The sequence below is a fragment of the Vidua macroura genome, chromosome 13, assembly GCF_024509145.1.
Source record: "Vidua macroura isolate BioBank_ID:100142 chromosome 13, ASM2450914v1, whole genome shotgun sequence".
NCBI lineage: Eukaryota > Metazoa > Chordata > Aves > Passeriformes > Viduidae > Vidua > Vidua macroura.
The window spans coordinates 9,211,956-9,236,921 of record NC_071583.1 but is presented as its reverse complement, the minus strand read 5'-3'; the positions used below and the strand labels follow the sequence as shown (position 1 = coordinate 9,236,921).

The 24,966-nt window shown below is 45.0% G+C and overlaps 1 protein-coding gene across 5 annotated transcripts; it reads left to right on the top strand.

The window, feature by feature from the left end:
• The first annotated feature begins 965 nt into the window (after positions 1–965).
• Positions 966–23,717, top strand: QRICH1 (glutamine rich 1). Of its 5 annotated transcripts, none has more exons than XM_053989518.1 (11): positions 966–983; positions 2,029–2,089; positions 5,569–5,898; positions 14,183–15,199; positions 17,483–17,660; positions 18,248–18,402; positions 19,170–19,284; positions 20,614–20,722; positions 21,077–21,228; positions 21,925–22,015; positions 22,788–23,717. In XM_053989518.1, the coding sequence occupies exons 3-11, from the start codon at positions 5,590–5,592 to the stop codon at positions 22,978–22,980; spliced, it is 2,319 nt and encodes a 772-aa protein (XP_053845493.1). In that variant the 5' UTR covers positions 966–983; positions 2,029–2,089; positions 5,569–5,589; the 3' UTR covers positions 22,981–23,717. The 5 variants fall into 5 exon arrangements, with proteins under 5 accessions (XP_053845493.1, XP_053845489.1, XP_053845491.1 ...); XM_053989514.1 differs by having other exon boundaries at positions 977–1,054; XM_053989517.1 differs by lacking the exon at positions 966–983 and adding an exon at positions 1,434–1,623.
• Positions 23,718–24,966: the final 1,249 nt, after the last annotated feature.

Here is a 24,966-nt window from a genome sequence, read left to right as displayed (position 1 = left end):
AGCACTGATGTGACTCCGCGGGAGCTGCAGCCGCCCCAGGCAGCACCATAAGGTTGGACCGGGGTCAAGGGTGTGGGGGTGGAATGGAGAGGTGTCTCCGGGGGCTGCAGGCAGGAGAGTGACTGCAGGGGATGTGCGGGACGGGGCAGGCAGGACAGGCAGGGCACAGGGGGTGCAGGCACGGTGTGCACGCTGTGTACAAACACCGCCGGAGCGCCCTCCCCCCTTAAGGTGGACTCGAGTGGGGTGGTCCCTGCTCGGCCCCGGGCTGGGGGTCAGAGGGGTGTCCCCGCGGAACTGGCATGAACCGCGTGCCACGAGCCCCGTGTCTGTGCCCCTGGAGGTGAAGTAAGTGGACGGAGACCCTGCCCAGCCCCACGGGCCACCTTAAGCGGGGCCCGGGCTGGGGAGGCCGCGCCGAACACATGGGCACGTTAAAGCAGAGCCGGCACAGTCCCGCGGGGCGTTCTCCGCCTCCATGGGGACACTTCGCTCCGCGGTGCCGCCCGGGGCAGGGCGCAGCCCCTCCGCTACAGGCCGCACGGGCCTCACCGCCCTTCCCGGGGAGCCCGTGCACCGGGGTCTGGCCCCACACGGGCGCGACTCGAAGCCTCGCCCCAGGTGCTGCGTGGGGATGGGGGCCGGGCTGCACCCGCATGCCGCGAAGGAGCGGGGCCGGCTGAGTGGAGCCTCTCAGCCGGCGTCGCTCCACGGCCGGTGCTGGTGGCGTCCCGGGTATCCCGGGACGGACTGCCCGGGGTCCGTCCCTGTCCCTCCGTGTCCCCACCGCGTTCCGCGTGTCCCCGCGGCCGCACGCCCCTCCACGCAGGGCGCCCCCCAGCGGCCGCGCCCTCCCCGCGCCCCGCCGTGGCCAGGCCCCTTTAAGGCGCGGGGCGGGCCTAGGAGCTGAGCTCTCGCGGGGCTTGGGAGCCGCGCTCTCGCGAGGCTGGTGCAGCGCGGTGATTGGCTGCAGGGGGTTGAATGTAAGATGGCGCCCAGGGAGCTGTGAGGGGAAAAGACTCGGGGCCGAGGCGGCGGCGGCGACAGGGCCGGGGTGAGGCGGGGCCGGGTCACACCGCGGCGCAGCCGGGCCGGCGGGCCGGGGTAGTGCGCGGCGGCGGTGGGGCTGGGTGGGGCCCCCCTTCGGGCGCGGGAGGAGGAGGCGGCGGTTCCGGGGGCGGCGCGGGCCCGGCGGGGAGGGGGAGGGGGCGGCCCCGCCTGCCGCGCGCGCGCGCGCTTTCCTGGCCCGCGCGGGCGCGCCCCCTGCTCTTCCCCCCATGCACCGGGCGCGTCCCCGTCGCCCCCCCCGCCCGGGCAGGGAGGCACCGGGAGGCGCGGCCTGTGCGCGGCCCTCGGCGGCCCTGTCCTCGCGGAGCCCCCGACATGGCTCCTGCCGGGGGGGCGGGGGAGGCGGTGTCACGGCGCCGCCTGCGGGCCCGGCCCGGCCGCCCCGCCGACAGACAAAGGCGGCGGGAGCGGCTGGGGCAGTGCCGGGTCCCCGCGGGCGGGGGAAACCCCACGAGCTCCGCGTCCCCGCTCGGGCAGGACTGAGGCTGAGCTGCAGCCGACGGTCTCAGGGCCTAAATACGGAGCTTCGCCTCGTCTTGGCTGGGTGGCCGAGCGGTCCGTAGCGTTCCCGGCTGTCTCTCGGGGCAGCACCGGGAGCACCTGCGGGGGGAGGGGGTGGGGGGGTTGCTTCTGGATGCGGTCACTGCTGCTGCTGCCTTGTTCTAAGTTCTGTGTGCCAGTAACTCCGGTGTTACCCACCGTGCCGCGCCTGTTCGCCGCACGGCGCTCTGTGACAGATGTGCTCACACAGTCGTTCTCAGTACCACCAGGCTGAGGGATACGATGGTTAGAAATTGGGCATCTTGCAATTCCTCAGTAGGAGCTGCCAGCTGCGTGGATGATCATATCTTTGTTTCCTGATTTTTTTTTTCTTAATGGAATACATATTAAAAATAAAATGACTTAATAAAGAAAGAGGAACTGGGGATGGAAAGGGCTTCTTTGTTCTGTCTTCTCCAGAACGTTACAAGTCTAAGAGCTCAGGACAAGAGCAGCAGAAATACATGCAACATGGTGACTGGTGAGTCCAGATTGTCCACATGCTGCAAGTTGTGTGTGTGTTTTCAGTAACCTCAGTCTAAGTTTTATCAACTAACCGTATGTGCTCATAATCTTCAAAGAATTTCTTGAACTTACTTCTTGAAGAAAATGCAGTTATGCTGCACAGAGAGGAGTTACCTTCCTTTACTGGAGAAACTTATTGCCTGGATGCTCTTTTTTTAATTTTTAAATGCAATATTAAAAACATGCTGCTGAGATCCAATGCAGGTGGACATTTGCAGTTTCCAGTGTGTGTCTGTGGGATAAACGGAATGCACAAATTAGTGTGTTTTAATAGCTAAAAGTAGTGACTGCAGCAGCAAGCTGTATGTGTTACCCTACAAAAGCCTGTTGAATGTACCCTAGAGCCTCACAGAGGTTTTCTGCCATAAATGCAGGTTGGTTTAATTTTAATAAGTAAAATTTCTGGGGGTGCAGCATTACATTTCTGAATCTTTCTCTGGACTTGGTACTTCCACTGCAGCATATGGGTAGTTCAGTGGGAAGTGCAGTTTTGAGTGGTTCAGTATTTCTAGTCAAATAATCTTAAGCAGCCTTAAAACTGATATGAACGACTCCAGGAGACAGTGTTTCCTACAAGGTCTGTAACTGCAGCTGTAGTGAAAACCCAGGGAAGATCTTGCTGCCCTTCTGGGGCAGGAACAGATGCCTTGTGGTATGGTAGGGCTCTGGTCCATGCCTGGCACTTGGAATACTGCAGGGGCTCAGCTTAGTGGCTCTTAGCATAGTAACTTCAAGAAAATGTAAAGGAATTTTTTTTTTCCATGGTAGAAGAAAGGAAAGAGATTTCTTCCGACAGCTTGTTAGAGAAGAAGATTTACTAGTAGAGGACGACTGGCCTAGTAGGCTCTTGATTTTGATGCTAACAAGAACTAATTGAAATGGACCAGCTGAGCAGGGTCAAGGATTTGTATTTAAGAAATCAGTGCTTGCTTGGTGGTCAGAAGAGGTTGGTGATGGTTTGGTGGTGGACCTCTGCTCCTTATGCTTGTGGGTGTCTTGTGGCTTCTGGTCTCTTACACAGGAGAATGATGTAGCTTGTGAAAGAAGGGTTGGAGTTTCAAAAGTAGAAGTGAGGGCTAACAATTCCCATTGGAAACAGTGGCCCTGCTGACCTCCTTACTCTCTCTTTTGACAAGATTAACAGAAGGTGGATAGCTGTTTCCTGAGTTGTTATAATATACTAAAAACCAATGCAGGAGCAGGAAGGGAGCGCCTGGGAGAGGTGAGCCCATCCAATTCAGCAGCAGCTGGCTGTCAAAGAGCATCTGTGGCACTTATGTCTGGGATCCTGCTGTCAAAGAACATCTGTGGCATTCATGTCTGGGATCCCAGCATGGATGGCATCCTTGAGGCTTATTCTTCAGAAGAGTCTTCCCTCTCAAAGCTGTATCTGCTAGTGCACCTCAGGGTGGACCTGGAGAATGATGATGCTCTTCTGAAAGTCTCACTGTAGTCAAGTAGTTGAAAGTTCCAAGTAGAAAACTGGGACAAGTTAGTTGCTCAAAATCTATTTTCCAACCTCAGAGTATATAATGGAGCATCATGCAGTTAAATGCAAAACATATTTCAGTGTGCCTGCTGTAGGTCTTGTCTGAGTCCTGAGTCCCTATGGATGCATTAACATTGTTGTTCTTCCTTGGTTTCACCCTGGGCATGTGGTCACCTGGGAAGGGGTTAGTAATATGTGCTGCAGAGGTGTAGAGTACTCTTGAGTAGCTCCTGGAGAAATGAATAGTCTTACTGGCTCAATCACCTAGAGTTAGCTTGAAAATGTCAGCTTGGTGTCTCTGAAAGAATGTTTTTTCTGTCCAGATGTGGGCTCTACAGGAGCTTCTGTATGCTGATATTTGCAGAGCTGTTTGATTTGCTATGTGAACACCATTATCTGGTGTTTTTTACTAAACATGCTGCATTGCTGCATATTTTAAGAATATCTTTTATAGAAATCTCATACAGCAACAAATGTGTCTTAAAGGCTTCAAAAACCATAGATAGAGCACGAGTTGCCTCATGTGTGTTCCTGTTACCTTTGATATTAGTTTTTTTTCCTCTTGTGAGCCTGCTCCAATGCACTAGCCATGAACCTCCATGTAAACAAAAACTCTGTTTGGACTGCTGTCACATAACAGTGAAGAGGGGTTAGCGTTTGCTTCAGCTCTCCCAGGTTTTGGTGATAAACTGGCACTGGACTTGTGCAGTCTTTTTTGAGTGCCAGTGAAAGCCTAGATTAACTCCCATTTTCCCACAGGCAGGCTTTTGAAGCCTTATGTTCAATCGTAGCCCTGTCTCAGTTCTACTTTGTTAAATCATGGTGAAAGGATACATAAAGCGCTGTTTTTGTACCTGTTCTCTTTAGACCTACAGTCATAGTGATGTCTGTCTGTTTTTCCTCCTTTATGCAGCTTGATCTAGTAGTGCTGAATCACCTCTTCTAGTCCTGATCTTGTGGTGTTTCACATCTTTTCACAACTGTCTCAGTATCTGGTGATGTTATGGCTCAAATGTATTTATGCTCTGTCAAGGCTAATTAGTGCCTTAGAAACAACCAGTATACTCACTGCAAAAACAATTGGTGGGTTTAAACAAGATAAGTCAATAAGAGAAGAATGCTGTCAGAGTATACCCTAGAGCTGTCTGATGTTCTCAGGTGGAGTTATCTTTGGTGGTGGTGATTTTTTCTTTGCTTTCACTTCCGCCCTATCATCTTAACTTCTTTTTCTGTCTTTCTGTTGTCTTCACACATGGCATGTTTCATGTTAACCTCTTCCTATATTAAAAGGACATCAAGAACTGATGCTGCAGTTGCCTTTGTCATTTCCAGAGCTCTGTTTCTCCATGTGTGTAGTTCCCAGTTTGATGAAATATCTCGATTCCAGCGCTCTCCTTTTGCTTGCTATGTTCAAATCGATGAGGCTGTCCTAGTCCTAATAGCAATGAGCTGAGTGCTACATCTGTTGCTCTTCTGTTGTGCTTCCCATTAGCTGCCTAGAATAGAACTGCACGGCCTGATAGAACACACTGCTCAGTTTCCCACCTCTGCGGCTGCAAAGCAGGGCCACAGATATTGATTTCTAAGCCTCTCTTGCTAACAGTGCATGCTGCAAACAAATGGAATGTATGACTGGATTTGTCTGGTACAGGACTTGCCTGGTCTGGGTGAAGTACAGAGCTAGGAGAGTTTACACGGCAGTGAGCACTGGGAGGAGGAATCGTCACACCTGGGTATCATTCAGACTCCTCTGAGCTCCCAAGGGTTAATCTGAGAAATGTTTAGTAGCACAAAATGCCTCATAAAAGTAAAGCATCTGTCTTGGGCTGTGCATGTTTGCCAGTTTTCATACAGTACTTGGTATGAGAGATTAGTTACCGGAGTTAAGAATATCTTTGCATCAAGGGAGTGCTGTAGTTAAGACTTTTACTTTCTCTTTCCTTAAGGAACCCTGAGGACCTTGCAATATGAATAATTCTCTGGAGAACACCATTTCCTTTGAAGAATACATCCGTGTGAAGGCACGAACGATCCCCCAGCACAGGATGAAGGAGTTTCTAGACTCCCTTGCTTCCAAGGGGCCAGAAGCTCTCCAGGAGTTTCAACAGACAGCCACCACCACAATGGTGTATCAGCAGGGTGGCAACTGCATTTACACGGACAGCACAGAGGTGGCTGGGTCTTTGCTTGAACTTGCTTGTCCTGTGACAACCAGTATCCAGCAACAAACTCAGCCAGAGCAACAGATACAGGTTCAGCAACCCCAGCAAGTCCAGGTAAGCATCTGAAATAATCTTTGAATTTTTGCATATATGACTTGGTAACTGATGGAGTAGTGTTCAGAACTGCTGTCTAACCTTAAGCCTCAGACAAGTACTTAAGAGGCACGGCCAATTAACTTCATATAGAACAGCAATATTTCCCTTTCATTTAAAGAACTTGGTAGTAAATTTGCTCTCTTGACTGTGCCTCCCTCAAGCCCTGCTGTAGGAGGAGCCGCACACATAGCAATGGAGTGGTGTCACCTATTGGAGAAACGGTCACAGTTCTGGCATGTACACAACTCCAGAAGCCTTGTGCTCTGAAGCTGCTATAAATACCAGCTCCCTCTGACTGTCTGATTGTTCAGGGTGGCTGTGGGATGGACATTGCCTTAAGGATTTTTTTTTTTCCTTAATAAAATCAATAATCTTTAAATAGTTTTGCTTGAACATTCTAAAAGTTGTTCTTGAACTGTCTTTTAAGTGAGGGGAAAATGCTGGAGAGTCAACTTTAGGATATGAACCAGGGGAAAATACATTTCTGGAAAGGAATTCTAAAGGATGCATATGCATCAAGGTAGAGTATATGTTTGCACAGTAGAAGGAGTTGTCTTTTTTGTTTTGTTTTTTTGTTAAGTAGATATTACATAAGGTATTTTATTAATTAAGAAAATCCACTATCAGAGGAAAAAACCCAATTTTATAACTTAGGAAACTGCTTTTATCTTCAGATACATTTTGTAATTTGAAGAGTTCATAGGTGGCAGGGCATTTACTAAAGTTTTTCTATGATATGTCTCTAAACAGCTGAACTCTGGCTATAGCTGTAATTCTGATACACTTGAGATATGAATCTTTCTGGTTTCGGTTTCTGTAGCAGAATGTAAAGCTACAATTTTTTTTTTTTTTTTTTTTAACAATAAGTGAGGGTATGGAGTCACTAATGACTGGAGATCAGGTAGTGTGTGCTTGGTGCAGTGCAGTAGACTTGTGTCAACAGCTCACTTGTGTGTTTTTATCCTACAGCAATGACAAAACTCCTTCACTGGTAACTCGTCTCCAATTACTCTCTATTGAGTAAATGAATGCTTAACTGGGACTTCTGTAACCTGTTGCCCTACAGTGACTTGTGTTGAAAGGCTTTTGAAGAACAAAAACCTGAAGTCTTTCAGGCATGACTTGGATCTCTGCATGAGGCTGTTAAAACTGATCAAGAGTGGGTTTGGTTTTAACAGCTAGTATGTTTTCTGGAAGACGTTTTTTTTTGCAGCAGAAGAGCTAGGAGGGTTGGCTTTTGAGTGCCTCAGCCTTGAAGATGTAGAAAGCCCCAAACCAATTGTAAAAGTCAAAAAGAATCTTTTTTTTTTTCCCCCTCTCACTCTTGCTGCCTCATTTCAGAACTACCCAATGTTCAGGCTTGACCCTTTTTGACCCAGGCAAGTCTTTTAGTAACAGAGATAGGGAGGGAGGTCATATATCTTATGCTCCAGAGAAAAATAACCTGACCTTCTTGTAAATAAGCACAGAGTTGCTGCCAGAGACTGGTTCCTGATTTTGGAACTGAATGACCTGCACCCTGAATATGAAAAGCTTCTCATGAAAATTAAGATTTCAGCAACTTTCCTGAAGAATGCTGTCTACTCTCTTCTCCTTGTTTTTAATGTGCCTCTGCTTTTAGATACCTGCTTTCCCATCTATACACATCATCATTATTATTTGTATTGCCTACCATGCTGCTCACTTTAGGTGGCGCATTTGGTACTAGATGTGGCTGCAGCTTTTGTGTATCAGCAGTGCAGCTGAACTCGGGTGTATTTGAGCAGCTAGCTCAGAATTATCTTAGTTTTTCTGCAAGAATAGTGTGGAGAAGAATGTGTTATCCCCTTTGCAAGAGTGTATTTCTGTCTTTCAGGATTTCTTATTGAGACATGATTTATGTTAAACTCATGATTTAGTGTTCACTCATGTCTGCACTGTCACAGTGGCAGAGCTCATCTTCTGGATAAAGCTGGATTTTGTTGTGATGCTGGGGAGTCACAGTGTTCCACCATAGCCATGCACCTGGTCCAGCTGGCTCCCTGTGCTGAAATACTGCTTATGTTATATTATGAATTTTGGTCATCTGCCGTAGCCTCTTAGCTTTTGATTAAACTTGTCATTCTGGTACTTGAATTTGTAATCTGTTTACAGATTACAATGGCAAGTCAATGGAAGACCCTTTGAAGGACTATGCTTATATCTGGCAGTGTGACGGTGCTGCTGGGGGTGACTAACAGTATGACCAGTCAGAGGACCTCACAGTTGAAAGTGCTGATGATGATCTTACAATCATAGAGATAGTGCTCAGGTTTCATCCTGGCTTTTACTTGCTGTGAACAACTAAAGACAGAGTGTGACTGCTTGCTGCTTTTATTTATTCTAGGAAAAGAAATTTTCTCTTTGAAGATGTTGTCGCCTTAAGGTTTTCTTACCTAAAAGGTTCAACAAAGTCTTATCAAATGTTTATTTTACAGGATGAGTGGATGCAACTGTTGGGTTATGTCCACTGTCATTACTACAGTTAAGTATCCTGGAGCTCCTTCCACAGCCAGTATCACAGGGATGCCATAAGTGACCTTAAGAAGGAGTTTAGTATGTCAAGTTGTCATACCTTGTTGTGCATCAGGGAATGGCAGGGAAGGTCCGTGTTTTGCTTCAGTCAAGTAAGAGTTTTATCAGCTCTGTTTTTGGTGAGATTGTTGCTTGTTGGTCCTGTGCGTAGAAGCCATGGAATTGATGATGCCAGTGAGGTGTTTAGTGCTGGCTTGCTTCCCAAATATGGTACTTTTGCAGAGGTCAGCAAACCTCTTGTGCCTCTTACCCAGGAAGCTTTAACTGAAAGAATATCACAGGACAGAAAGTATCTTTGCTTATGGTGTGTGTGGAGAAAATCCTCAGTTTCAGCTTTTTATGAACAGTCTGATGTCTAGGTGGCAAGATTTTCTTGGGCAGGGCTTGAGGGGAGGTTGCTACATGTGAGCAACATCACAGAACTGTATGGGAAATGGTTGAATGCCTGTGTAAAATATCTTTCAGTTGATACTTGTGCCTTTCTAATTGCTCAATTCCTTATGTGCTTACTGTTCAGTCTATTCTGTGACTTCAGACCTTTGTAGGAGGCTGGACATTATTAATGACACAAGGCAGGGAAAGATATCCTTAAATAGTTTAGAAAAAAGTCTTATCTCTGGCTCTGCACAGAATGCATCTTTCCTTTGCTTCTGATGGGTGTACCTTCCTCTTGCCTCTGTACTGGTTCTGAAATTTAGCTTGGAGGTAGAGTTCCTATTTGCTTACATTTGAAAAACATGCCAGTATGATTTTAGTGTAGCATCAGGTATTAGCATTTGCTAGGGCTGGGTGGGACAATTGGAATAGTGGTTATAGTCAAGAGTGGTGCTTTCAAGGTAGCATCTACTTGTATATGGAAGTACGCTTCTGTTGGAGAGGTAAGCTGTTTTTCCTTGGTTCATGTCTTTTAACTGTCTTAAAACCCTAAACCCCTCCCCAGTGTACAGCTTGACAGCATAATCTTGATATTGTAACTGTTTAAACACACCCAGGGCCTAATTTAGCTGATGGAATTCTCTCTCTGATGTTGATGAATGAGCAGAGGAAAAGCCTGCAGTGAGAGTCAGTCTGGCAGTTGTTCTGAAAAGCTGACTCGCACCCTTTCCATAGACCTTGTTTACTTAGATAGCAAAGGACTTCCTGTAAAGTAGTTAAATAACAAGTTCTGACATTTCCTGCTACTTCACTGATCAGTCTTTTCACTTACTCTTCACTTACACTTTTCATATCTGTTTTGTACTTGCTTGTACACTTTCTGGTGTAACTTTAGAAGGAACTCTTGGTTACAGTGTTAGTTTTTAGTGCTGGAAGTGCTTTAGCTTAGGACTGTTGTTGAGGGAACTGTATTTTAAGTTTTCTGTCCTTAAATTGGCCTAAAAAAACCTGAGATTACTCTTCTCATGCTCTCACTAACTTTTTTCCCAAGTATTTGACTTTATGTGGGAAGTTTGAGATGCACCCACATTACTTCTGGGGGCATTTGGAGCATACTTTCTGCAGCAAGTTGGCCACCTGCTGAAGCCTTCTTACCTCTTGTAGGTTTGGAGCCTGTCATTTGGGGTTCCCTCCAGATGAAACTAAGCTGTAAGATGCTGTGTTGTGTTTTGGTGATGTCAAACTTGACTGGTGGGCAAGACTAGAACTAAATTTGAAATAGTCTTCTGGAAGGTATAGTGTGGACATGTTAGTACATCTCCGGTCTTGCTCTGGAGATCTGCTCTTGTGTGTACTACTGCTTGCTGGTTTAAATACAGCTTCAGAAACCAAGATCTCTTTGTGAAAAGATGCATTTAAGAGCCTGTCAGGTGCTCTAGGAAAAGCTACATATCAAAAAATCCATGCAGGAAAGAGTTGCTCTGTGTGCTCGTTTAGAGTTAGGTTTTAGGAAATATTAGATAATCCAGTTAGTCTGCAGATGAAAGAATTAACAAGCAAAGAAAATCTCAGTTGTTTCAGAACTGCAGTTTTGAAACAACTGAGTCTGATTCCTTTTTGGGCAGAGAATCCACACAGGGCAGACATGTTATGATTCCTACTTGAAAGTTTGTCTATCAACCATTAGGAAAAAAAGTTGTGGCAACCAGGTTTCAGATGTTCTCATGGTCCTGGGGTTACTTATTTACTCTTTGCATTTGCTCAGTTCAGGACAGAATATGTTTTGGGGCTTGATGTGACAGAAGATTTCCTTTAAGGGAATTTAGTTCTGCTCTCTTGTTATGATACAGGGTTGATTTCTAACACTTTTGGTTTTCTAAGCAGCTAGTACTTGATCCAGCTTCCAGCTACTTTATAGTGAAAAGGCGTTTCTCTGTGTCATGGTACCCTGCTGGGAGGTGATTCTTTCATGCTGTTGGATCCAGACTTTTGGCAATAAATAATATTTCAGTACTGGTAACTTGGCATGTTCCTTTCTTGCACCAGTAACCCAGGAATTGTCAGCATAACATGTTTTTGCTTTGATCTTCAGCATAAAATGAAGATTGAAAGTCCCCTGTTGGTCTTGGCCTGTAAATGTAAAACATTCCCCTTTGGTACGGAGTCTTTTATAAGAAGTCTGCTGCTGAGTGTAATTCTTTGTCTAACTTGCTATCTGAGTAAAAAAAGGACAGTGAGGTCGGTATACGAAGCCTTTGGTCTTAGATCAGGTTAAAGCCTGTAAATCTGAAATGGATGCTTGTAGCACTCCTGGATACAACCTACTTGAAAATAGGGAGGGATCTACTTCAAGATACAGTTGTTAAAAATAGGTATGTAATTCACAGGGGATGCATAATGCGCGGTAGGTAGAGCTCCAATATCTTTTTAAATAGGACCACTCTCTAGTCAGAAGCATGATGTCTCCAGTTTGGAACATGGAGAGCTTCAAGTGATTCTGGTGTTTGACTTGATATTGTTTGGGTCTGGACTCATTCTTTGGGTGTTAACGATAGCAGGGTGGACTCTAAAGCAGTAGCAAGACATCCCTGTTGTAGGAGTTAGGATTTAGTCCTGGGGGAGTTTCGAAGGGCCTCAGGGCCCTTCTCATCTGTTGAAAGCGGTGAAGTTGCCACTGACTTTCAAACACTGTAGGCTCAGGCTCTGAAATGGTTAATGGCTCAAAGCTGTGCCGGGGGAGGTTTAGAGTGGACATTAGGAAGCATTTCTTTACCAAGAGAGTGGTCAAACACTGGAACAGGCTTCTGAGAGGTGGTTGGTGAAGAGGCATTTAGGCAGTGCTGTGAATGACATGCTGTAGCTTATGGTCAGCCCTGAAGTGGTCAGGCGGTTGGACTAGATGCTCAGTGGAGGTCCTCTCAAACTAAAACAGTCTGTTTACAAGAGCAGAAGGGGGCAAATGCTGTCTTGTTCCATTTGTTCTTAGGTCATGCCTCTTGTTGACAATGCCTCTTTCTTAAACCAGTTCCATTACCTTTCTAATTGCGCTTATGTGATAAAATTGTTTCAGCGCAGGAGGAGACTTTGAATTCTTACTGCTAGCAAAAGTAAAGTCTTTCCTTTATATATGTTATCCCACTCACAGGAACTGTAATGTGAAATTTTGTAGGGATAGAAGGTGGGGGTGCTTTTAAGGTGTTCTAAGTCAACCTGTGCAAATTGTGAAAACACTACAGAGGTACAGGACAAATGACGCATTTACCTCTTAACATAATTTTGAATCATAGCAGATAAAGCAAATGTTTCTTGTGTGAGACTGAAAATACCAGTGCAATAAAACATGTAATTTGCTCAATCTTTGGCCTTTGCCTTGCAGGTAATCTTCTGAACAAGGATTTAAATTAATAGTAAGGACCATATTAGTGATTTTTAAAGTGAAATATTTTGGAGAATTCTTGCCTTAGGGGTGTGTTTACAACTGGCTTTCTTAAACTGAGCCCTTACCTGGGATCCATGTTTGGGCCTGTTTGCCCAAGGCAGTACTCATGCTCCAGGGCAGAACAATATCAGATAGAACTGAGGAAACATCCCATAGGTGAATTAATCTTTTTCAATTGAATGCCTGATCAAATCACTCATTGATGCAGCTTTTTAAACTGTCATGCTGACATAAGGTCACATGCTTCTTGTTACCTTGCAGGAAATTATTACAGAGTCACCACATCATCTGGATTACAGTACACTGCACAGAGTTCCCAGAAGGAACTATACCCTATTCTTCCTGGAAATAAATTAATTCTTAACAGGAGGTGACTTATAAATCTGGCCTGCCAGTGGGGCATTTTGCTACCCCAGTTTTTTCCTTAGCAACTCTTAATAGGCTGTAAATGGGTCCTTAACATTTTTCAAGACTTCTTAGCAGTGATGCTGGGAAGTGAGATTTTGTGCACAGCAGGCCTGCATTGTAGTTCTTTTTGGTATTGTCAGGCTGACTTGTGTGCTGTCTCTATGCAAATGGTGCATTAGTCTGCCTGGATCCAGGAAGTGAGGTAGAAAAAGGTGAGAGAACTGTGAATAGGAAGACATTTAGTCTTGCAACTAAATAAGTCTGTGTTGGCTCCAGAAAGAGGTGTTGAGTAATTAATTCACTCCCTTAAGATAAAGTGTTAATGAAGCCTGGAGAAACAGGTGGTCATGTGTACCTGGGATATCGCTGGTAGGACAAGGCAAATGTAACAAGTTGTCTGTGTAAATGTGAGGAAAAGTGGAGAAGTGTCTGGACAAGGGATGTGAAGCTCTTGAGACCTGAAATTTGTGCAGGGGGCTACCTTTGACTGCTGGCTTTCAGTGTGCTGCTGCACTGCTGCTAGGTATTGTGGCAGACCTGGGACAAATTAATGTGAGAGGGTGTGATTTTTTTTTTTTTTCTCTAAAATAAAAGGAACTGCTTGGGAATCAAGTCAACAGATTTGTCTGTGTTACTCAGCATTGTCTAAGTGCATGAGCTAGAAAATACAACTGAGTAGTTTGGACAATAACTGGTATAAAATGGAATAAGTAAATAATGAAAAAAAGGTTGGTTTTAATTATCATTGCCAAAGAAATTCTTCTAGAGTTTACAAAACATGCTGCAGCATAGGCCATTAATGCACGACAAAGATTGAAGTTGAACTTGCCACATTCTGTGTTGGCACCCACTTGAGTAGCGTTACTATTAATGATAGGTTTCAAAGTAATATTCCTGTTCTTCATGAGGAAAGAGACAAGTGCTGGTTTTGACTTACCCATATTTCTTATTGCCTGTCACCAGCAAGTGATCCTGTGGCCATCTTGGGACTGGAGTGGGCAGCAGTGGAACAATCTTTAGAGCATGATAAGAATGAGGCAAGCTCCTGTGATTGTAATGTGAATGACCTTTAAGTTTTGGTATTGCAAGACCTGTGCTGAAGTAACATTTTAGCAATGCAAATAGCTTTGAAGATTCTTGGATTCCAAGGATGGAATCTGTTGGCTTGAGCCCATCGAGCTTTGAGGGTGGAGATGTAGCTCACATGCTGTTCTCTCTGTGCTGAGAGTCATGTGCAATGCTGAGCAAACACATCTACTGTATCACTGTTATCAACCAGGCACTTCTAGAATAACTTGGTTTCATTTTCCTGAAATCTTTACTAATGAATTAATACATGGAATCAAAAGTAAGCATAAAAGACCTGAAACATAGTGACAGACCACTCTGTCACTATGAGTAACAGACCATCTCTGCTGAATCGCTGGTGTTTGCTGATCTCTAACTGGTGGCTTGGTGTCATTGCAGGTTCAGGTCCAGGTCCAGCAGTCACCGCAGCAGGTCTCCGCCCAGCAGCTCTCTCCACAGCTCTCTGTCCATCAGGCTTCAGAGCAGCCAATACAGGTCCAAGTGCAGATCCAAGGCCAGGCGCAGCAGCAGGCATCCCAGACAATACAGAGTCAGTCTCTTCAGAGCCCCAGCCCATCGCAGCTGCAGGCAGCTCAGATCCAAGTGCAGCACGTGCAGACTGCCCAACAGATCCAGGCTGCAGAGCTACAGGAGGAACACATACAACACCAGCAGATCCAGGCCCAGCTTGTGGCAGGACAGGCCATTACTGGTGGCCAGCAGATCCAGATCCAGACAGTCGGGGCACTGTCACCCCCACCTTCTCAACAAGGCTCCCCACGAGAGGGAGAGAGGCGGATTAGCTCTGCGAGCGTCCTTCAGCCAGTGAAGAAACGTAAAGTGGATATGCCTATTACTGTATCGTATGCTATTTCAGGGCAGCCAGTTGCCACAGTGCTGGCCATTCCTCAGGGCCAGCAGCAAAGTTATGTCTCTTTAAGGCCAGACTTGTTAACAGTGGACAGTGCCCACCTGTACAGTGCCACTGGGACCATTACTAGCCCCACTGGAGAGACATGGACCATCCCTGTTTACTCCGCTCAGCCACGTGGTGACCTTCAGCAGCAGAACATAACCCACATTGCTATCCCTCAGGAGGCCTACAATGCCGTCCACGTCAGTGGCTCACCCACAACACTGGCTACAGTGAAGCTGGAAGAAGACAAGGATAAGATGGTGGGAAGTACTTCAGTAGTGAAGAACTCTCACGAGGAAGTGGTGCAGACTCTTGCTAATTCGATCTTTCCAGCACAGTTTATGAATGGCAACATCCACATTCCAGTGGCAGTGCAGGCTGTGGCAGGGACATACCAGAATACAGCACAGACAGTGCACATATGGGACCCACAGCAGCAACAGCAGCAGCCCACACCCCAAGAGCAGGGGCAGCAGCAGCAGCTACAAGTCACTTGTTCAGTAAGTTAAAACTGCCTATTAGTCTCAGCTGGTGATTAACAACTTACAAATGTTTTGGAGAGGGAGCATGCCAACAGACAGCTGGTGTCTGCGAAGCAGAGATGCATCTGTCCCAGAAGCCTGAATGTGACATAGGGCACTTGGCTACTAATGGGTATAAGACTTTCATGTGATAATGTTGGTACTTAGTTATAGGATTCAAAACTTTCCAAAAGAAAGTACAGTCTTGATCTTAGTGTTAAAAATTAATAGATACATATTGATTGCCAGACTCTACGTAGCAGGTATTCCGAGATCTGCAGTGTTTTCCTGAGCGGTTGCAGTGGCCAGGCAGGGATAATTGCAGCCAAATAAGGTGTGCTAATATGTACTGGTCATTATCAGTTACTTTGTGTTATGTTGCACATGGAGTCCACAACAGATCCAGTGCCCCAGTAAAGTATTGAAATCTGACTAGTTGTGAGCAAACTTCCTGGATCAAGTGTACTTTAGGGTACATAAGGTATTTAAATTAAAATATCTTAAATACATAGGCAATTCCAGGAGGAATGTACTCTCTCTGTAAGGGGGGCAACAAAGCTACTAGAAGTGAACATCACGCTTTTGGGAGTTGACCCTCTCCAAACTGTGAAACTGAGAAGGAATTTGCCAGCCTGCCCTGTGCTGTCCTCTGACATTTTGCATCTAGGGGATCTGGGCAAGTTGCAGCAATTTTGCTTTATTTGTGAAAAATACAAGTTTGTTAAGAAGCATCTGCCAGTTCAGCAGATTTACATCGGCCTGTATCCAACCTTCAGACTGGATAAAGGTGTCTATGAGGTTAGGGCAGAAGACTGTCCCCTGGATTGGGCTGATGGAGGGAGTTGTCTCTGGAAAGCTTTCAGCTCTCTGGAAAGTAATGTGACAGCTCTCTGGAGGAGAGCAGAGGCTCAATCCTGGCTCCTACAAAGACAAGGTGTCAGTTCACCCTTGGACTCTTTAAAGCAGAGAGAGGCTTTACTCCACAACTTAGTTGCCATCTGCCTTGATTAAAGCTGGGCTTTTTCAGTCAGTCTCTCTGCCGCTGTGCTACAAGCTGCAGCTGGAGGGGCTGATAAGCAATAAGAACTAATAAGAGCTGATGCAGAGAATACAAAACCAGCCAGAGGGATTTGGAAGGCTCCAGTCTGAGGCTCTTGCAGACTTTGCCTCTTAAGCTGTTGTTTTTTTATACTAGGTAAGGTACAGGTATTTAAAGTCTATGCTGGTTTTGTATGCCATGGTCTCTAGTGCTGTCAGAGAAACTTCCACTAATATTGACACTTAGCAGTAACAAAGGAAAAGCTTTTTGGAGTAGCTCTTAGGAAGGAAAAGGCAAAACTGTTTTGATACAAGAATTGCTATTTCTGTAACATTCAGGGTACCAGTGAGAGTTTGACTAAGGTCTGTAAAGCAATTAATTGAGATAGCTATGAGACTCTGTAGCATAGAATTGAAAACCTGTAGCAAAGAATGCAGAGTGGGTGTAGCTGGAGTACTTGCTGCAGGTTTTAGATTGGTGCTGTTGGTTGCCTGACAAATAAGTTTTAGTTTGAGATCGAAATTCTTGGTGACCTAAGGTCCCACTGCAAAGTAAATTTCCAAAGGGTCCGGAGATGCCTTAGGTCTGTAAAAAGTCATGCAGTCGTCACACAATAGTAGCTAGTCCCCATTAATAATATTTGTATTTCGAGAACATTGCATTGGAATTGAATTGATGTTTTGATGCTGTGTTCTAGTCTTACTGCTTTATACCTTTTACAAGTGAATTAATCTTATTTATCATTTATGATAAGAACGGAATGTATTTATTCTGTGTGCCTGTTATGTACTGCTTAAAGAAGAGAGTCTGGATAGGGAGGGATGCCAGTGGTGTATGGCATGTGGTTGTACCCAGGACCTTCCTTAGGGCAGTCTAGGTGTGGAGCAGCAGTGGTGAGTAAAGCTGGTGGCACCTTTCAGGGTCTGGTGGTCTCTGTGGGCTGCTCTTATAGCGAGATGGACTTCAGTGATGATTCAGAGTGACAAGTGAGCTGAAGATAGATCTGTCCATTCAAACTGAAAGAGTTTTTGGAGTGTAGAATATTCTTTTGTGAGCAGCAATTCAGGCTGGACAGCAAAAGATGCATTCCTTGGATTAATTTCTTGTTGGGAGTGTTTCGGAAGGTTGGTATCCTGGGGCTACAGGTAATGTGGGATTCTTGCTTTTTGTCCAGCTGTTGCATGTTGAAGTGTGTATATAAACTGAAGAGTTTTCTTTCATAGGCTCAAACTGTTCAGGTTGCTGAAGTTGAACCACAGCCACAGCCGCAGACTTCTCCTGAACTTCTACTTCCAAACTCTCTGAAGCCAGAAGAAGGTCTTGAAGTGTGGAAAAGCTGGGCGCAGACCAAGAATGCAGAGCTGGAAAAAGAAGCCCAAAATAGGCTAGCACCTATTGGAAGTAAGTGTCATTGGCAATATGGCCTTTGTTTCCTTTCAAGTAGGATTAGGGATGACTAAAATGTTACGTGTTTACTGCTCTGGAAGACTCTTTCGCTTAATCAGTGATTGTTCCTAAATTTAAATTTTAATCTACTCTGCAGTACTAATTATTGTGTATTCCCACTGCCACAGGACATGTGTTAGCTCTGTGCTGAGCCCCCTTGAGCACCTGGGCTGATAGCAATAGAAAAGGGCTCTGCATGGCTGTGGTGCATGGACAAACTGTCCGCCCAAGCTGGTAGAACAGTCATTGCTGTTTTCCTCTTGCTGCAGGGCAGCATTTCACTGGGGACATGGTGAAAGAAGGCAATAGTCATGCATTTGGTAGGGCAGAGGATCTTCCTATCAAACTCTTGCCTGTTTTGTCTTTTAGTATTTCTGACAGCCTAAGATACGAATTTATTTCAACTTGCTTTACTGTACTGGGAGAATGAGGTAGTACTGGACCTGCCAGATAGAATGAAGATGTGGAAAATCTTTCCTGAAATGTTAGGAAATAATATGGCTTTATCACTTAAATAATATAGCTTTGTTTTGTTTTTCCAGGGCGTCAGCTGCTGAGGTTCCAGGAAGATCTCATCTCTTCAGCTGTGGCTGAGCTGAATTATGGTCTGTGCTTAATGACGCGAGAAGCTCGGAATGGTGATGGCGAACCCTATGATCCTGATGTGCTCTACTATATCTTCCTGTGTATTCAGAAGGTAGGATGGGACAGCTCTATGTGCTGCAGAACTGTCCATGTTGTCAGCATGTGTAGGGGGACTCTTGGTTATAAAAATAGAGACTGTAGCTTCTATTAAGCTTCCTAACAATTTTATAAGAAAAAAGTCTCTTTGCTTAAAAAAACCTTGAAAACATCAAATGACTTGTCTGTCCTTAGTGCAAGCAATGCTTTAGTCTGTGAGTTAAGTTTGTGAATAACTGGGTTCAGTATCATAGTGAAAATAATAAATCCATTCAGCTTTTTTTTGATGGGGGAGAGAAGGGTTGGATGATGTTTGAAGAAGTTGTCAGTGTCAAGACTTAAATTTAGTTGAAGCTTTAACAGGCAAGAACTTAGCTTTATGTGCTATGGGAAGTATGAGCTTTCTGGAAGAGCTGCAGGAACAGAGCTATACTTGGACAGGGAAATTGAGCATCCTTGTTGTTAACCTGAAAAAGTAATGTCCACTACTCATGTGAAATAACTAGAAGTGAACACACCTGAAATAAAAGGTGAAATCCAATCAGCTTTACTTTGTAAGATAGTTTTTCCTTTTTATGTCTTGGCATTCCCATGATAGTAATGGAGATTACCTACCCTGTATTTGCCTTGTCACAAGAGTACTAACTCTTTAAGTAAACTGTATTCGTCTTCAGTGCTGTGCTGTAAAATGCTCAGCTGAGGATGTGGGCTCTTAGGATGAGGTCTGGTCTGAGGAACACACTTGCTCCCACTGTACTGGCCTGTGTTGTGGATCTCTTACAGTATCTCTTTGAAAATGGCCGAGTCGATGACATCTTCTCAGATCTCTACTATATTCGGTTCACTGAATGGCTGCATGAAGTTCTTAAGGACATACAGCCTCGTGTTTCACCTCTTGGTAAGGGCTATTGTACAAGAACTTTAAAACTTTCCAGAGCTTGGAATGTTTAAACTGAACCTATAGCATGACTGTAGTCTGAATAGAAACCCTTTTGAAGTATGTAACATCCATAGGCTAGCTAATGCTGGTCAGGGAGAAAAATGTTATGTTTGCAGTGAATGCTGGGGTTACTGCAGTTGTCAGGCTCTAACCCTGACTGTCATTGAGCGTTATTTGTCTGTCACTTGTCACCAATCAGAAGGTACATTGTGGGGACTTCGTAGTGTCATTAGATTGGCTTACTTGGCAGCCAGCTGATCCTTGATTTGAATCAGGTTTCCTCATCTGAAATGGTAATACATCCTGCCTCTAATATGTATTGTTTCTTTGGGAGATAATACAGCACTGTCATAGTGCCATGTAGCCAGATGGATACTGTCTGCAGAACCAACTGAGTGTCAAAGGAAAAAACAATGAGTGAATAAAGCCTCCAGTGCTGCAGTCAGTTGCAGCTCAACCTTATGTTTAGGAAATCATGGCAACAGGGATGGGGGAGTAAGTTCCAGAAGAGACAAATTTTGACAGAGAACTGTATGAGAACTAGATAAAAATTGCATTTTCAGAGCATGGAAACCTGGTTTCTCATTGCTTCTTTCCCTTTGATATGTTTGGACATGAGTGAAAAAATTAATTCTTATGTTCAGTAAAGTAGCTGATGTTACAGGCTAGGTGGTTAAGTGGCACAATGAGTTTTGGAATCCTTTTGTTTTCAGTCTGGCTGTTTGATCAGTGCTTTGACATTCCACAAGCCCCGGAGTTCGTACTGCTGTCTGTTTTTCTGTTTATCTGTGTATTTGGAGTGTAGTATTTTTCTTCTACACAAAGGGGGGAAAAAATCTGAGAATCAAAGGATTACTCATGTGTCCAAATACATCACTTGGCACTGTGTGCTCACTGAAGCTGTGCACAGGGCCAAGAACTGATTTGTTACACTGGCCTGCCTGCTCTCACATATTATTGGATTAAGAGCATCTGCATTGGAGTCAAGCCAATAATTAAAAGCTGTTTAAGTACATATTCTTTTCTCTATGGGCTGGGATGTATAGGCATGTTGCACAAGCATACTCTCCACAATTAGAGGTTGATGGATATGTACAAGTGTTTCCTAACTGTACCTGCTATTTAAAAAGTTATTTGCAGAGCACTGAATCTTGACATTAGTGAGAATCTCATCTTTTTCCTTCTGTTAAGATTTATATGCTCTCCAGTACTTACAGACTGTAAAATGCTGCCTGTGCTCATGTTGTGTCTGTCCCCTGGCATGATGCTGACTTCTGATTATTGCAGGTTACATCCTCTCCAGTCATGTAACAGAAGAGATGCTGTGGGAGTGTAAGCAGCTTGGAGCTCACTCCCCTTCCACCTTGCTCACTACACTGATGTTTTTTAATACAAAGTAAGTACTCAGGTCTTAGGGAATCTTGGGGAATAAAAGAACTTCATAGACCTTAACAGGATTGGTGTGAAACTACTGCACTGCATAGGGCAAAATCACAAGTTTCAAATGGTTGCACACAGAGTCCACTTGTAGCTTCATCAGACAAAGATGATGCAGTATAACAAGGAAGTGAGCTAGCAGAGGGCAGACTGAACCTGTGGCTTTTGTATGCTTTGCTGCTGGAAGAGTCCTTAGCCCAGTGATTGGTTTGAGCTTCAGCCTGCTCATGATGGCTAAAGATGACTACCTTGCTGTTGTGACTGTGTCCCTTGCCTGCCTCTGAATGTCCTGTGTTCTGTTCTTGCTGCTCAGATACTTCCTGTTGAAAACAGTAGACCAGCACATGAAGCTGGCCTTCTCCAAGGTGCTGAGACAGACCAAGAAGAACCCTTCTAATCCCAAGGATAAAAGCACGAGTATCCGCTATATGAAGGCTCCAGGCATGCACCAGACAGGACAGAAAGGTAGTGTCTAGGAGGTTTCTTTGGTAGTATTTTACTTACTTGGGCTTGAAGAAGTGGATGAACCTGGAGATGTTTGCAGGTAGGGAATCCAAGGCTCTGCCAGTTACCTGTAGCCTTGCAGTTTGTGTTTTCCATGCACTCTATCCAAGAGAGGACAGTACCTTCTAATCATAGCCCTGGGGACATACCTTACCTGAGGCATGTGGGACTCATCAAGAACTAAGGATAATTTTTTTTTTCTTTTTTTTTTCTTTTTTTTAATGGGCAAAAAGACTATTGGGTGTAAGTGCTTATGAAGAGATGGAGAAAATTCTTTGGGAGGGCTTCTCTTACCTTGATTCATGTGAATTCATAAGAATTCCTCTGTAAGTACAATCTGTCCTCTTAAAAGCAAAGGATGTAACTGAGGCTTTGCAGTCTCACTAGTGTTATTTCCCTCATTTTGTGCACTGGTAGAGGAGAAATGGAAAGAAGGATATGGATGGGTTGTGATTTTCAATAGCCTTGGGATAAAGTAAGCTCTGCATAATGCTTTTAAGCATTTATGGCCAGGTGCCTCTGCCCTGGAACAGCCATATGTCTCTTGCCACCTCTTGTACGGTGACAAGGTGCTGCAGTGTTGAGGCTCTGTGGTACTGCTCAGTGTGCTGTGCTTACACAGAGTGTCTGACAGACTTCTGGGGGGCTGGTTTGTAGTTACAGATGACATGTATGCAGAGCAGACCGAGAATCCAGAGAACCCCCTGAGGTGTCCGATAAAGCTGTATGACTTCTACCTCTTCAAATGGTGAGAGCTCTTGTCTGTGTGTATGGTGCTTGTCTTCTGTGAGTGGGGAGCTGCACCCTGTGCCTGGCCTAGTTTTCAACGCTGTGTGATAGCACTGGCACAATTTCTGTATTTCCATAAATTTACTTAAATGGAGAGGGGTGCTGATGTGAGAGAGTGGGATTAACTTTGATGGCATATAAATTTAATTTTTGGGGTATTTAAGAGACAAATCCTGATTTGTGAACTGGCTGCTCTTAGTCTTGGATGTTTGCTGTGTTGACATGAACTTGTTCTTCTGCTTATGAGTTGCAAGTCATCTGGAAGCATGCACTACTGAAGATAGGATTAGGGTCCTCTTCAGACCAGCTTCTGAACAAAAATGAGGACTTGCTATGGAGATTGGAGGATGCCTCAAAGGACTCATCTCTAAATTATGATGATTCTGTAATTTAATATAATGGTTCATCTGCACAGATGGATCTGCAGTAGCCTGAATGTGAAAATACCCCATCCTTTTTTTACTCTGAAGGACCCCTAAAGCCATGTGTGTGTTATGCTTACCAGTGTGAAATAAAAACTACTTTGTTATAGTCCTCACCATGGCTTTTTAACCTTGGTATGTCCTAAAACCTTGGAATGAATCTTGCCGCTAGATATATCTCTGTACCTTCATTTGTCATCAGCCAGATGTTCACTGTCAGGATTTGTGAAGCCTGGGGTGAGGACAGTGGTGGTGTCGCTCTTCCAGGACATTTTGTTAGTCTGGTTATTTCTGATCTTCCTCACACAGCCCCCAGAGTGTGAAAGGCCGGAATGACACGTTTTACTTGACACCGGAACCAGTGGTGGCCCCCAACAGCCCTATCTGGTATTCCATCCAGCCGATCAGCAGAGAGCAGATGGAGCAGATGCTCACCCGGATCCTGGTGATACGAGAGATTCAGGAAGCTCTTGCCGTGGCTAATGCTAGCACCATGCACTAAGGCATCCTTCGTGGCTCAGATGGGGTGGGGCAGGGTGATGGGGGAGGGACAAGCAAAGAGAAATTGTACAGACTTTTACACTAAAGGAGATGCCTAAGTTTTTGGTTTTTTATTGGTGTAGTTATGAAGCCCTTTTAGGCTTCTTCTCTTTAAAAGAATCTAAAGGAAAACCTACCCATTGTGTATCCTACCCAACACACCAAACTGTTGGAACCATTGGAGGCTGCATATCCCCTGCGAGCTGGGAGCTGTGGAAAGCTGCTGGTTGACTCTGGGTTTTTTTTTATGATGTAGAAAACATGAACTACAGGATTGGCCTGGTTGGCTGGGGCCTCTGTCTCCTTGGAGCACGTGCAGCCTAGAGGGCACAGAATGATGGATGGACCTGCTCAGCCAGTGGAGGAGAGGCAGGCATCTTCTTTTCTTGTGCTTGGACGTTAATTTGCTGTTATCTTGGAAGAAAGAGGAGAGAGTGAACTGCAATTATGATTTATACAAAAAAACAAACCAACAATTTCTATTCAGACCTTTAAGTGACATTTTTAGATGTTAAAAGTACAAACTTTACCACACTCTTCTTTTTTGGCCTAACATTGAGGCCTTAAAGCTTGAGGCTTCTGTGCCTGATGGAATTCTTGTAACATACACTTGTGTATCATATAAAGATACCACCCTGTTTCTCTTATGTATTCTTACTCTAGTTGTTTATTAAGAATGACGAGCACGTCTTTTCAACATGCCATTGAACAATGTGTCTTTATTTGGGGAAGAGTGAGCTGTGAGGGTGGGGGGGGTCATTATACAAAGATCAGTATGCAAACTGGTTGTTTTCATCCCTGTTCATGCTTTCCAGCTCAACTCTGCTGGATTTCTTTCACCCCTACAACTTGTGACGGTAGAAGGGCATACACTTCTGTTGAAGGACCTGAATGTCTGCTTGCTGATGGAAGCTCAGTGCCAGGCTAGGAACATGCGATCTGTGAGACCAGATCAGACTGTCCTAATGTTCTGTAGCTTTACCCCTAGGCAAATCCCCCTCTTTCCACCTTTTCAAATGCATCACAACAACGGCGTGATGGAGAGGTAGTAGAGGGAAAAGGCCTTCCAGGAGCAGCATATGGCTTACTCCTGCTGTTTAACAGCCTTTTCACAGTTTTTAACACAGCTGCGTAGCTTTTGGCATCGTTCATGATCATAATCCCCAGCCCTGTAGCTTTGCCTTGCTGCATCTTAAATGGTTGCTGTATTTTATATCATTAACAAATAGTCTGCTCTTTTGAAGCCAGCAGGTAGCCAACTGTGCTTGAAATGGGAGATCACTTGCCAGGCTTGTTACTTGTGCCACCAGCTTCTTGGATGCAGAGAAATTACTCTGCTTCTTGAACTTGTCTTCCCTGCTTCTCCACCTCATGTTCCTTCCCTGTTCCAAAATACACAGATAAATATTTAGATATATATTACAGTAAAAGAACTTAAACTCATGTACAGGCAAGCAGCTTTCCTGAAACTCTGTTGTCCAGCACCTATCTGTATTGAGAAGGAAGGTCTGCCCTCTCTGTTGGGTGTGCAAGAGTGTAAATTGATGAGAGTAGCCAATGTTCCCGGTCTTTGTGCTTGTGAGCAGTGTTGAGGTGTGCAGCTTAGAGAGACTTCCCAAGCCCCTGATGCTTCATATTGATGTTGGTGTTCCTGAGGAAGCAGGTGTGCTTGAGTTAGTGTCAGTATAAGCAGTTTGTTCCCTCTACAGGACTCTGTGCTCAAGTAGGTGTGTGCAGAGAGGTGAAGTAGCAATGCACTTTTGTTTTGTTTTGTTTTAGACTCTTAGCTCAGTGTCTGCCCTCAGAACTAGGCCAGAGGAAAACAGCCTGGGATCACTGTCCACATCCAGGGTAAGCTGGGAAGATAGTGCCTAGGGTGGGTGTAGTGCTGGCAGCAAGTACTGTGACCTCAGTTTGTCTGCTGGGAGCCAGCAGTTGCCCCATTGTA

What these genes read in the sequence shown, in the direction of transcription:
- QRICH1 (XM_053989518.1), top strand. Translation starts at nt 5,590, where the DNA reads ATGAATAATTCTCTGGAGAACACCATTTCCTTTGAAGAATACATCCGT. An exon ending in AGCAACCCCAGCAAGTCCAG is followed by an intron (nt 5,899 to 14,182) that starts GTAAGCATCTGA and finishes GTGTCATTGCAG; the next exon opens with GTTCAGGTCCAGGTCCAGCA. An exon ending in GACTTCTACCTCTTCAAATG is followed by an intron (nt 22,016 to 22,787) that starts GTGAGAGCTCTT and finishes TTCCTCACACAG; the next exon opens with CCCCCAGAGTGTGAAAGGCC.